The sequence below is a fragment of the Orbilia oligospora genome (assembly GCF_000225545.1).
Source record: "Orbilia oligospora ATCC 24927 unplaced genomic scaffold scaffold00054, whole genome shotgun sequence".
NCBI lineage: Eukaryota > Fungi > Ascomycota > Orbiliomycetes > Orbiliales > Orbiliaceae > Orbilia > Orbilia oligospora.
The window spans coordinates 750,255-763,637 of record NW_011645611.1 but is presented as its reverse complement, the minus strand read 5'-3'; the positions used below and the strand labels follow the sequence as shown (position 1 = coordinate 763,637).

Sequence of the window (13,383 nt, the reverse complement as noted above, 5' to 3'; positions counted from 1 at the left end):
CTAGATCTAGAGTCCACATTTGTAACACAAAGAAATAAGCTTGTCCAACGGAAGTCAGGATACTTGAGAGGGTAGCAAGGATTGTCGGCCTTATGATACAATCTTCAAACTTTATTGGCTTGTGGCAGGGTATCCTTGAACAAAAAAAAGGTCCTTCGAGGTAGTATCTATCAGTACTTTTTTCACCGTTACTTTCATTCCAAACTTGAGCGCCCGATACGTCAGGGCACATGTGCGGCATCAATAGCCGTAAGCTCCATGGAGAAGCCCAGTCCAGCTACTTTGTGTTCCACAGAGTGGGGTTCAATGTTAGTCTTGTAGTTAACTTCTCTTTCCGGTTTTCGGTTCCCCCGACCCTTCCGCTTCTGTAGCTTTGTACTTCTTATGCATCTATGCCCAAAACCCGGGTTTTTTTTGTCTCCTCTTGGGTTTTCTTAAATGGATATGGACGATTGCATCGATACATACCTTTTTGGGAACAGCTGTATGACACTTACAGCTGAGTAGAAAACTTCAAGCCGCGGCCGCCAGACCTATATGCATCTTAATTAAAGTACTTAGATATAGATTTCGGTAGTAAACTGGTTAGAGGCCATTTAGACCCAAGTTTCAAGTTTATGATGCTCCAATGTAGTAGACTTTTTAGGGGTTTTCCCTCTTTGAATCAACTACTGCAGCTGCCGCTGACTGAATTCAAGGTGGCAAGGAGCGGAACTTACTCGAGACATAACTGGCGGTGTCATTTTCCCATATGGTATCTAGATCTATCGGAAAATCCATCTATATATATTGATAAACTGGCTTTCCACGGAAAAGGATAAATCGATATCACGACCAAAGCAGTTCTCCAGTAGCTGATTTCATGCAATATATAAATAATTCCAACACTATTCATTAAAGATGAAGCCTCTCTTGATTTTATTTTTGGGGATGTTTATCCCAATAGTTGCAAATCCCATAGCTTCAACCTACGTCGTGCACGAGAAACGGGCTGTCAAAAACCATGCCTGGTTCAAAAGAAGTCCCGCGAGCCATTCATCCGTCCTACCGATGCGCATCGGACTCAAACAAAGAAACCTCGATAAAGGCCATGATCTTCTTATGGAAATGTAAGAATGATATTTCGTGACCTCTTTTCATGATATATATACATTACTTTTCGAGTTAATCTATTGTGAATATAACTAACTTCACTTATCTCATCGCCTAAGCTCGACCCCCGGGTCTCCAAAATATGGCAACCACCTCTCAAAAGCCGAAGTTGTCGAAATGTTCGCCCCAGACCTAGAGAGTGAGCGTACTGTGATTAAATGGTTAGAGGATTCCGGATTCCATCCAGATAGTGTCTCCATTTCGTCGAACCGACAGTGGGTTCAATTCGATGCCCTAGTGTCAGAAGTTCAAACCCTGCTACACACGAGCTATCATATTTATGAGCATGAAGGGAGTGGACGACTAAATGTTGCTTGTGACGAGTAAGTATCCAGGAATATTCTCTCTTCTAGAGTAGCGAAGACTATATTACACTTCAGGTGGATTTTAAACAGCTAAATATCAAATTAAACGATAAGGTACCATATTCCACGCCATATTCAAGAACACATCGATTATATCACCCCGGGTATCAAATTATTCCCGCCTTCAGGGCCTCTCTCTCCGGAAAGAGAAAAACTAAGAAAAAGACAAAAACGAGAGCTAAAACGGTCAGAAGAGGGGGCTGCTAAGGGTAAACTAAAGCGTCAGGCATCACCTCTAGGATTTGGCTTGGACCCAATCGTCAACATTGTTGACGGTCTAATTTCCGCTACCCTCGATAGAGTGGGGGCTCTTGTTCCTTGCGATAGGGCTAACAGCGTAGCGGTAACTCCCAGGTGCATTCGTGAGTTATATAGAATCGCGGAACTACCAGTAGGCACAAGGGTCAATTCTAGTAATAAGCTTGGTATCTTCCAGGGTCTTGGCCAACTGTACTCGCAGAATGATGTTGGAACATTTAATAGATTATTTACCAGAATCCCTCGTAGTAAAGGGAACCCAGAACTTCGAAGCATTGATGGAGGGAGAGGTTCGACTAGCTCTCTAACAGACGAAGTAGGAGATGAGTCGAACCTTGACATACAAGCATCTCATCATATCATCTACCCACAAGGCCAAGCATTGTTCTCTACAGATGACCCACCGACACAAAACAACTACAACTATTCCGGGTTTTTGAACAATTACCTTGACGGTATCGATGGGTCATATTGTAGTTTTACGGCGTTTGGTATCACGGGGAACTCGAATAGCACGGACCCGCCGCTTGACCCACCTTATCCGAACCCGAAGAACGCAGGTAAACCGGGCGCCTTTCCAGGTCCACTGGACTGTGGAACCCAAAGCCCTACATACGTTACCTCCATATCATATGGTGGACCGGAAAATACCTTGGGCTTACCGGCGAACTATCAATTGAGGTACAGTGGTTTGCTTCGAAGTTTGATAACTCGAGGATTAACTAGTCTGACAATTTCTGAAATAGACAATGCGCAGAGTTTATGAAACTAGCTCTGCAAGGCTATACTCACGTTGTTGCTTCTGGAGACTCTGGAGTCGCAGCTGGCGGGGAAGACGGCGACAATCCAAACGGTTGTCTTCGCCCGGCAGGGCAAACGTCCGGGCCCGGCACAATCTTCAATCCCGATTTTCCATCAAGTATGTTCATAGTCCATTAACAGCGCGCACAGTACACATAAGCACTTCAAAACTGTTAAACAGAACTAACACAGTATAGATTGCCCATACATTTTGTCTGTCGGCAGCACAGAATATGTGAACGGTGGTAGAGAGCGAGCAACCCAAGCATTCGGATCTGGGGGCGGGTTTTCGAATGTCCATGCACGGCCCTCATATCAAAGTGCTGCTGTCGCGAGCTACTTTGCGTCACAAACTTTGCCATTTGGGAGTTACGACCTAACTGACCCGAACCAAAGGATTGGTAGTGGCGGTGGCCTATATAATCGGGGTGGAAGGGGTTATCCTGATGTGGCAGCGGTGAGTATCTCTTTTTAAAGTATATATAATTTATATTCTGCATCTTCAAACTAATGGGGTTCACGTGCTTTGAATATGTTCGATCGTTTGACAGCTAGGATATAACATCTTGATTGTCGTGAGTATCCATAAACGCTAAGAATCTCAACTTATCTTCTGTTTAACCTATAAATTAACTTTATAACGTACGTATGACGGGATGCTTAGACGAGGGGTTTCCCTGCTTTGGTCGGTGGAACGTCTGCATCAGCGCCAATATGGGCAGCTATGCTGACTAGAGTGAACGAAGAACGGCTGAAACGGAACATGCCCACTATTGGATTTGTTCACCCTGCATTGGTAGGTATTTTTCCTTGTTGCGCTTTTTATAGCTAAGGAATCTATTCGATCGAAGGTTACATTGATATATCGATACTGACTTTGCCACCAATCTTTTCGCTTTTAGTATCAAAATGCTACTCTGTTCAAGTGAGTTTCGTTTCCCCGATGTTTCCAGACACGGATGTATAAATAGGAGTTTCCGGCATAGCACCAGGACGATATCTTGATATGAATCAACTCTTGCTAACGATCTGCCAGTGATATTATTGTGGGTAATAACTCAGGTGGATGTAGTAGAACGGGCTTCCCGACTGCCACTGGTAAGTTGAATATATCCAAAGTCTCGTTTGATAAATGAACCCCTCTCTTACTCTAAATAAATATTTGTTTAGGCTGGGATCCCGTCACGGGTTTAGGATCCATCACATTACCGAATCTGTTCAGAATATTTGGGGTCGCATAACTAACATACCTGCATTTACTCAATATTTTGGATCTGGAATCTGCCTGTGTCCTTCTTTTTTAATTTTACTTATAATTATTTGACATCAATACAGACTGTCGGTAAAATTAGCATGAACGAAATGAAAAAGATCTTCTAGATATGGATAATTACTATTGCTTCTGGTTACAGTTGAAACCTAATTAATTCGTCGAGTAAGATACACCTTGGGTGCTCAAACTCCCAATAGAATCCTCCATAAACTGCTCCAATCCATTTACAGAGAACCCCTTCGCCCCAAGCCAAGCAGCGATATGTATAAGTTCCTCATCGCACCACCAGTGTCCGACTCTATAAGTCGCCCACACGACTTCCTCAAACTTCATGGCTTTCATCACATCCTTCAACCTCTCTCCACATTTCGGACGGATCTTAGTATCACCCACCCCGTGTCCAATGAATACTGGTGTCTTAAGCATCTCCCTCACATTCTCTGGTGATACCTCTTTATCACTTCCAAGTCTTTTCTCGATGTATCCCAAAACCGCCGTAGCATCTCCTTCTTCTTCTTCTCCTTCTTTCTTGAAGATATCCTCAATCTCCGTGATAAACGGTAACCATCCACTCATTCCCACAAAACCACCAAGTCTTACAGGGTATCTTATGACAGCGACAGCACCGGTGGCACACCCTTGACTAAGTCCCATAATCACGATCTTCTCCGGTGGAGTCCCAGCTTCAACTTCAGCTTTTATCAATTCGTGGATATAGTCCGTACTCTCTTTAATCCCTTCAACCTGTCCGTCATCATAGTAATCCGTGATATCTAAACTATCGATATCAAACCACTGATTGAAAACAATGTCGTTTCTGAGCCGTTCAAACCGACGTTTTAATGACGTAGGGAAAATGAACTTTGTGTGTGGGAGCAGGTGCCGGAGGGTTATATCCTTGTTTCGGCGGGAAGTTTCGGAGTGGTCCGAGTTAATTGGGGTGTAGACAAGGAATGGAGCGACGTTATTGCCGTTATCTCCACGGCCGTGGAGGAAAATTATTGTTGATTGGTGAGGCGGGGTTATGGCTTCGATGATACGGAGTGGCTCGTGTTCCACAGTTTCAGCCATTTTAGAATTATATATATATGATATCTAGATATATACTTTATCTTCAGCACGGGAAGGTTGTCAACTGTCTGTAAATTTTTAGAGCCAGTAAACTTGGAATTTTAAATAAATATCTATCTAGATACGTATACTCACTTCTTCGGGTATTTTCGCAGATGAATTCCAGTCGTGGCCCTTGGATTGGGATGTGCCGGGGAACTAGAATATAAAAGCTAGCTCCAATTACTGTGCCGCATGGAATATGAACTAGTTCGAATGGCTGCATGCATTGCATTGCATTTAGTGCTCGTGTTTACATGTTTAGGTTTGCGATTGATAATTGGATCCTTCCGAGCGCCATACAACACTTAACGTCTGTTGTATTTGGAAGGGGGAGTCCGAATCCGAATGGTCTTCTTCACGATAAGTATGTCATATCATTCTAAATTCGACTTGGCTAAATCACCAAGTATCCAGTGGTTATACAAATCTAGTCCAGTCTATTTAGACCGACGAACGCCCTATCTTACACATATCATCACATATATCCTAGAGCTCAAACATAGAAGTACATGATTCCTTAGGCATCTGTTCCTTCCGTCTTCGGCGTCTGATTCGACTCCGATGCTAACTTGGCGGCCTTTTCTTGGGCCTTTCTAAGTTTCTTTTCTTGAGTCTTGCTTAACTTCCCATCAGTTGTCGGTTTTGGGGCCTTGCCTCCACTTGTGTAATCCTTGCCCGTCCTCGGGTTAACTTGGGGGGCAGGTCGTGGTGGTAGGGTGTATTTCGCTTTCGCTGCGATTTCGTCCTCTTCTGTCCAGGGCAGCGGAAGAACGGCGAAGACCAGGTATGAAGTATGAGTTTTCAATTCCGGTTCTGTCCTTACTAGCACGCGACCTTGATTGAATAGATGTAGCCTGCCGTTCCCACCTTCTTCCTCCGCGGTCTCAGGAGCTTCTTCGACATCCTCGTCATCATTAGCGTCCATATCGACATCACTATCATCGTCCTGGACCTCTTCATTCCCATCTTCGTCCAACTTTCGCCTCTTCGCCAATCTCTCCCTCTGTCTCGCTTGCTTCGCCTTACGATGCCATAGCTGTTTCTTGAGTTTGCTGACAGAGTCCTCAACGCTGGCAACTTTAATCTCATCATCGCCTTGCGATCGGGATTTTGCTCCAATCTCTCTTCCATTCGGGCCCATTCTTCTAACCTCCAATCGCTTATGTGCAACTTCCACCAAGTCCTCTTCGACCCAATCCTGCTCTCTTAGTACCGCGATTGTCCTGAGTGCCTGCTCCAAACAAGGGCTGAAGCAACATATCCTCACAGCCTTCGTTTGCGAAAGGCTTCCGTTCTCCCTAGTCAGATGTGGTATCGCCAGCCAGGGTGCCGGCAGATCTAGAAAAACTGCTGTAGCGTATGTATTACCCCCAATTTCCAATTCGGGCTCAGGAAGGGAGAATCCAGAGGCGCAAACATCTCGGTTTGTAACGGTGACTATCTGATGGAGACCATGTTGACGAAGTTCGTGGCGTAGTATCGAAGCTCTATCGGCGTGAAACTCAAATGAGAGCACGCGACCCTGTGAATCGGTCAAAGTGGCAGGAATTTGGGTACTCCCATCCGAAGGCACGGAGTCTGATGTAGTATTGGTTCCTTCATCACCTCCCTTTGTGACTCCATCCGTCTGCTCCGTTGGTACACTTTGAGTGACTGGGTTCTCGTGAATACCGTTGTAAACCGCTCTAGCCGATGCATGTGTAAAACTGCCACTACCGGCACCAGCTTCTATTATACGGCTCCCAGGACGTACTCGTAGTCTATGTAGTATATATGACGAGTCAGGTGTATAAACGACTTGGGTCCGGTGAGGTAAGCTCAATGTCCATAGTTCGGGTGTCGGTCGGAGGATGTGAATGAACCCGGTACCAGAGGCACTCCGTACTTGACTTCCAGCAGGAACTAGAAGAGAAGGATGAGGAAACGAGCCAAAACGGGTATTAAGAGATGAGGTCGACGGCTGTTTCCGCTTTAGATTGGCAACTGGGTCAGGAGTGGATGTAGACGATGGTGAAGGGGTCGGCTGGACCATAACCGATTGAAGAACATCACGGGTGAGATGAGCAATCGCTCGAGAGTTCGGAACAATTGTCGACGATGAGTTCGGACCAGGGAGGAATGAGCTGTCGGCAAACGTGATGGTCTTCCCGGTCGACGATGACGAGGTTAACGCGGATGACACCGATTGGGAGCCCGTCTGCGGAACAACCGCAGCCATGACTTGTGATAAAAATTAGATTCCTGTAATCGCAAAGGCCTGGCGAATGCAACCGTGCTATTTTTGTCACCGTCGAATTGTCGAATGGGCGGCAATAGTCGGCGGCGCGAGATGGTGAGTCTTTCGACGATGGGTGTTTGGGGAAGGTTTGAAATTTTCGTAGGCGAAGACGCAATTGAAAGTAAGAGTCAACACCAAGAGCATTGCAAGCTGTCTTCTTTGACAACCGTGTATAAAACCGACGGCGGCTGAATTCGAATGTCCAGCTCCTTCTTCCTCCGACCATCGACGACGACGACGACGCTCTTCTTTGGCCTCAATACCGCCGCCGTCTACACTGCTTCATCTCGATTTGCTGTTTTCTCTAGCATCCGCCGTTGCTCTTCGCGTCGAGCAGCCCCACCATTCGCAACAACTATTGCAACAACGCCACTTCCCCGCAAAATGTCCACTACCATTGCTGGAAAGCAGAAGGTTGAGCAGCCACCATGGAGGTCTCCCGCTGCGAATAACATGCGTATAGCTGCTCCCGAGGCTGAGCTGAAGATTTATAACTCACTTACTCGGTCAAAGACCACATTTTATCCAATTGATGTGGTTGGGAAGAAAGTTACCTGGTACTGCTGCGGTCCGACTGTTTATGATGCTGGTCATCTAGGTCACGCTAGGAATTACGTTACCACTGATGTTCTCCGAAGAGTTCTGGAAGGATATTTCGGATACGACGTACAATTTGTGCAGAATGTCACGGATATTGATGACAAGGTTGGTCTGGCTACCCCTGGCTAGGTCCATTTTATCTATGCACGACGAGAATGAGAATATAGAAAGAGAAACAGCTTCGTTGACCTGCGGTGGTTTATAATGAATATAGATTATCCTAAGGGCCCGCCAATCCCATCTCTTTGGCATCTATCAAAAGGAGCACCCTTCAATCGACCCTGAGGTCCTCGAGGAAGTCACGAAGGCATGGCAAAAATACCTGCTCAAGAACTTCCCAGAATCAGAAGCTACCCCAAGCACCTTTGTCGCCTGGGCTTCCACAACATATCCCAAACTGATCGCTGCAGATGGTACCATAATTTCCAATGACAGCCTTGAGGAGCTCTCTGGCGATGACCTCGAGAAAGAGGCCAAAGTCAAAATGCACCTTAAGACTCTCTACACTGCTTCGGCATCCCTTACATCCCCGGCAGCCACCCCGGAGCTGTTCTATACAGCCGTAAGGGATATTCTTGCGCCTTATCTCGATTCCTTGCATGGCGCTTCCGTCACCGATCCAAAGGTCTTCCGCGAAACGGCCGCCTACTGGGAACGTCATTTCAATGAAGACATGGCTCGGCTGAACGTTCTCCCACCCACGGTTACCACCCGTGTTTCTGAGTTTGTTCCCGAAAATGTGGATTTTGTCGATAAACTAGTCAAGAAGGGTTTTGCCTACCCAACTACGGACGGGTCTGTATATTTCGACGTCCAGGCTTATAGAGCATCTGGCCACCACTACGCCAAGCTAAAGCCATGGGATGCGTCTTCCACTTCATTACTAGAAGACGGTGAAGGTGCACTGACCAGCCAAACAGGCAAAAAGAACTCAGGAGACTTTGCCCTCTGGAAATCATCGAAACCCGGTGAACCAGGTTGGGATAGTCCCTGGGGTAAAGGTCGCCCAGGTTGGCACATCGAGTGCTCAGTGATGTGCTCAGAAGTTCTAGGTCCAAATGTCGATATCCACTCTGGCGGTATCGATTTGGCATTCCCACACCACGACAACGAAATCGCACAGAGTGAGGCGTATTGGGACCCATGCACTGCTGCAGATGGTCTCCAGGGAGCAGAGAAACACCAATGGGTCAACTATTTCCTCCACATGGGTCATCTTTCGATTGCTGGGGCTAAAATGTCAAAGAGTTTAAAGAATTTTGTTAGCATACGGGAAGCTCTCGGTCGAGGAGGTGGGTGGACAAGCAGAAGACTTCGTATTGTATTTTTAATGGGTAGCTGGAAAGACGGTATCGAAATCCGCGAAGGCAATATCAATGAAGCAAAGGGATTCGAAGCAACTCTCAACAAATTCTTTACGAATGTTAGATCATTAGCGGCTGAAGAGGAGGAGAGAGAAAAGAAGGGTGAAAATATCGAACAATTATTCACAGCACGAGAAAGGGCATTGTACAAAGAGTATGTGATCCACTGAAAGCCTTCTCAATTACAGCATCGTACTAACACAAACACACAGATTCGATAGCGCCAAACTAAACTACCACCTCGCTCTCTGCGACAGCATCAACACAGCAAACGCTATCGTCGCCATCCTTGACATCGTCTCCAAAGCAAACATCTATATCGGTAGCAGCGAAGGTTACCTCTCCGTTGCAACTTTGTCCACTATCGCTCGCTGGGTTACAAAACAAGTCCACACTTTTGGCCTAGACAGTCAACCTTTCTCTTCGGCTCGTATCGGATGGGGTGATGAGTCCGTAGCTACTGGAGAAGCCGATAAGGAGACTATCGCCATGCCTTACGTCAGAGTCCTCTCTTCTTTCCGTGACAGTGTTCGCGCTGTCGCTATGCAAGAGAAGGCCACCCCGGCTGGTAAGACGTTACTCCAACTCTGCGACAAAGTCAGAAATGACGATCTCCCCGTTCTTGGGGTCTCACTCGACGATAGAGAAGGCGGTGCCGCTCTTGTTAAATTTGTCTCCGCCGAACAACTTCTCGCCGAGAAGCGCGAGAAAGAAGAAAAGGCAGCGGAACGGGAGCGTAATAAAGAAGAACTCAGGCGACAAAAAGAAAAACTAGAACTAGAAAAATTAGAAAAGGGGAAACTTAGTCCCTTTGTGATGTTTAAGGAGCGAGAGGGTAGTTCGGAGTTCAGCGAATGGGACGAAGAGGGCATTCCAACCAAGGATAAAGATGGAGAACCAGTAGCCAAAAGCAGAGGTAAAACTTTGAAGAAGCAATGGGCCGCACAAAAGAAGGCTCATGAAGCTTATTTAAGTTGGGTACAAAGTCAAGGTGAAGCAGATAGATAAACGACTCGAGCTCGGAGGACTTCTGCCTTATATATATATACTACACTTAGCTCGAAACTCTCTAGTATTACGTAAGTAGTTATCACTCAATAGACATTAATAAAATTCAGCTTTCATGAGCTTAGCCATCTATTATGCTAGTGATACCAATTCGTAAACTCTATGACTTTAATTAATAAAAACACAGACATATCGATAGTAATATCATTGATATAAGCGAGTCCTGCTCGAATAAACTGCGCAAAAGCTTCATGACTCTGTTCTCCGCCACTTTGTCTCCGAGCCATTAGTTTCAACTCCCTCTTCGAGTTCAACACCGCCATTATCATCATCATCATCTCTTCTCCTAACATTCCCGGCTCCAGGTCCCAAACTTGCGGCATTCGGATCCCCAACTCCAGACTGTCCATCAATAGTCCACTGGATCCTATCCACATTCTCAGCCGTAATCCACCCTCCAGGTGCCAAGGCCGGGATTCCACCAACTTCATCTGCACCGCCCAAGAAAGTTATGCCGCCTGAACCAGCGACATCGCTCATAGCATTATGATCAAAGTAAATAGCACCAGAATCATCACCGTCCTCATCACCTTCTTCGTCTCCACCACCAAAGAAACCGGGTTTAACATCTGGGTGTAGATCACTACACTGTGCTAGTGCTTCAAAAAGCTCCTTCGTGCTACCTGTTACATTCCCACCTTCTGCACTCGTTGTCACCGTCGTCTGTGGTGGGTATATTGTCAACTCGAGAGAAGAGTAGTCATGGTCGTCAAAGGAGGTGGTATGTGTGTTTATCTGCATGAAAATACCCGAAGTCGTAGGTGTCGATGTTATGGCGTGTAACGAGATAGAAAGGTACGGGATTTGGTAACCGGCGGAATGGGTATTCGAGTACAATGTGAGCTGTCTGAATGAATGGTCAACATACGATCCTCAACGACAATACCAGATGGAATAAAGGAAAGCCATACTTCGTAGTAACAATAATAGTCACATCTTCGACATGTACATCCTCAACTATCGCATCTTCGTCCTCCCAATCCTCATCATCTTCTCCTTCTGCTGCACCTTTATTCTTCGCTGGTGCTGCCTCCTCGACGTCTACCGAGATATCATTACTAGCTGCATCTGGGAACCAAGCTGGTAGTAAAAACTTTTGGTCGGAGGATAATGTAATCTTGGCGCCTGTGGTTCGGAAGTGTAGAACTTCCTGCGCAAATGACGCGGGAGTTGATGATTGGTGATCGGCGAGAGTGGGGAGCTCGCTCACGTCCGGTGGGGTTTGTATTAAGGTTAATGATGATTGTGACATTTTTGATTTCTACGGGATCAGAGGATATAGTTTTCGATATGATGGTTAATTGTAATTGTGATTCCTCGCATTATGCGAATCCTGTCGCGAGATTAGGAGTACCAATATCAGCGTTCGTAGATGTGGGTGTAGGATGAAGAAAAGAAGAAGGAAGGATGAAGGATGGGAAGAGGGACAAGAACAAGAACAGGAATCTGCTGGCTCGCGACGGAAACTCGGTTGACGTCAAAAGATCAAACGGGGAATTTGAGGTGACACAAAATCTTGGCAACACAAAAAATACCACACTCGTCGACAACACATTTCCCTTTGACTTCATTTCCCTGGCACATCACGCAATCTCGTGACATCAAGCCGCCAGGTTTGGCCAATTACAAATCAGAAATCAGTGCATATAACAGCGGTTTCGGAGAGACGAAATATGAGGAAGAGTCATAACTTCGACTTCGAGGGGAAGTTTCAGAGGTTATAAAAGCTCCTAATCTCTGAATTCAGACTTTTGTCTTGGAATCTCGACTTTTGTTTCGATTCTCAGGCCGCGGGGCATCAATCGAGGAAACAAACGGAATATTCAAACTATAAGCCAATTGTCTGAGTGTGAATTGAGTAGTTCATTCAGCCAATCAATAACCATGCCGGTTCCAGATGTGGATATCTACCCCGAGGCCACAGGCCAAGCAGCCAAGTACTTCGCGGAACACTCAACTGAAGAGCCGCTTAAGTTATACGCCGGATGGTTTTGCCCGTACGTATTCTCCTATAAGTTACAAGTGTATAAGAATATAACTTTGTCGTTCTCTAATATGTTTAACATAACGTCTTCTTGAATACATACAGATATGTCCAGAGAGTCCTTCTGGTCTTACATCTCAAAAACATCCCATTCCAGTACATCGAAGTCAACCCCTACGAAAAACCAAAGAGTCTCCTAGACCTTAACCCACGTGGATTAGTTCCAACTCTCGTAGTCCCCACAGCAGACGGCACTCAAAAGCCTCTGTTTGAATCTTCAGTGATCTGTGAGTACCTCGATGAAGTCTACTCTGACACCACCAAATACGGCCCCAGACTTCTCCCAGAAGATCCATACGAACGTGCAAGGGCCAGAATATGGATCCAATTCGTTGGGAGTAATATAATCCCAGCTTTCCACCGATGGTTACAATTCAAAGGTGAAGACTCTGAAAAGGGTAGACATGATTACATCGAAAGTATCAAAAAGTTTGCAGAGCAGATTGATCCCGTTGGACCTTTTTGGCTTGGGAAGGAACCTTCGTTACCAGATGTTATCATCGGGCCATTGGTGGAGAGATACTGGGTTTTTGACGAGTTTAAGGGGAACGGTGGGAATTGGCCGTCCGCAAAGGATGGGGAGATCGGAGCAAGATGGGAGAAGTACGTCAGTGCGATCGAGGGTTGGCAGGCGATAAAAGATACAACATCGGATAAGGAGCATTACTTGCCGTTGTATAAACGATATGCAGATAATGTCGCTCAATCGGAGCTTGCAAAGGCAATTAGAGAAGGAAGACCAATCCCATAAGTTGTTGTCAGTCCGCGCGAACCTATGAAAAGAGCTTCCTAGCGACCCATAGGCCCTCGCTTCTAGAGGAAATCAATGGGCCCAAATGTAAATATCGGAACGAAACTCAATGGTTCCATGGTTCACTCAAAAATGCATGTTATATATAACAGGCTTTATTTGCAGGGCGATCCACCACGCATGCTGGGGACGGTTGCTAGGAATACCGCCGCAGTCGCGCCTAAATCACGATTGAAGTTTATATCAAAAAGGGGTGTATCCAACGTATACGCATCCATAATATAATATCTGTATAGGTTTTTTATACCACTCTGAC

At 45.9% G+C, this 13,383-nt stretch overlaps 6 protein-coding genes across 6 annotated transcripts; 3 read left to right on the top strand and 3 right to left on the bottom strand.

The window, feature by feature from the left end:
- Positions 1–1,050: 1,050 nt before the first annotated feature.
- On the top strand, positions 1,051–3,817 carry AOL_s00054g247 (uncharacterized protein; the record flags this gene model as incomplete). The annotated part of the gene is made up of 10 exons (XM_011121563.1): positions 1,051–1,109; positions 1,212–1,475; positions 1,572–2,456; positions 2,522–2,694; positions 2,774–3,033; positions 3,128–3,151; positions 3,241–3,372; positions 3,479–3,501; positions 3,613–3,674; positions 3,747–3,817. The coding sequence occupies 10 exons, from the start codon at positions 1,051–1,053 to the stop codon at positions 3,815–3,817; spliced, it is 1,953 nt and encodes a 650-aa protein (XP_011119865.1).
- Positions 3,818–3,999: 182 nt separating this feature from the next.
- On the bottom strand, positions 4,000–4,920 carry AOL_s00054g246 (uncharacterized protein; the record flags this gene model as incomplete). Its single annotated transcript, XM_011121562.1, has 1 exon — positions 4,000–4,920. One exon carries the CDS (start codon positions 4,918–4,920, stop codon positions 4,000–4,002), a length of 921 nt encoding a protein of 306 aa, XP_011119864.1.
- A 559-nt stretch (positions 4,921–5,479) lies between these two features.
- AOL_s00054g245 (uncharacterized protein) lies at positions 5,480–7,180 on the bottom strand (the record flags this gene model as incomplete). The annotated part of the gene is made up of 1 exon (XM_011121561.1): positions 5,480–7,180. The coding sequence occupies one exon, from the start codon at positions 7,178–7,180 to the stop codon at positions 5,480–5,482; it is 1,701 nt and encodes a 566-aa protein (XP_011119863.1).
- A 258-nt stretch (positions 7,181–7,438) lies between these two features.
- AOL_s00054g244 (uncharacterized protein) lies at positions 7,439–10,212 on the top strand (the record flags this gene model as incomplete). The annotated part of the gene is made up of 3 exons (XM_011121560.1): positions 7,439–7,945; positions 8,055–9,358; positions 9,417–10,212. The coding sequence occupies 3 exons, from the start codon at positions 7,439–7,441 to the stop codon at positions 10,210–10,212; spliced, it is 2,607 nt and encodes an 868-aa protein (XP_011119862.1).
- A 249-nt stretch (positions 10,213–10,461) lies between these two features.
- Positions 10,462–11,524, bottom strand: AOL_s00054g243 (uncharacterized protein; the record flags this gene model as incomplete). The annotated part of the gene is made up of 2 exons (XM_011121559.1): positions 10,462–11,119; positions 11,184–11,524. 2 exons carry the CDS (start codon positions 11,522–11,524, stop codon positions 10,462–10,464), a joined length of 999 nt encoding a protein of 332 aa, XP_011119861.1.
- A 632-nt stretch (positions 11,525–12,156) lies between these two features.
- On the top strand, positions 12,157–13,067 carry AOL_s00054g242 (uncharacterized protein; the record flags this gene model as incomplete). The annotated part of the gene is made up of 2 exons (XM_011121558.1): positions 12,157–12,269; positions 12,362–13,067. 2 exons carry the CDS (start codon positions 12,157–12,159, stop codon positions 13,065–13,067), a joined length of 819 nt encoding a protein of 272 aa, XP_011119860.1.
- Between the last annotated feature and the right edge of the window lie 316 nt (positions 13,068–13,383).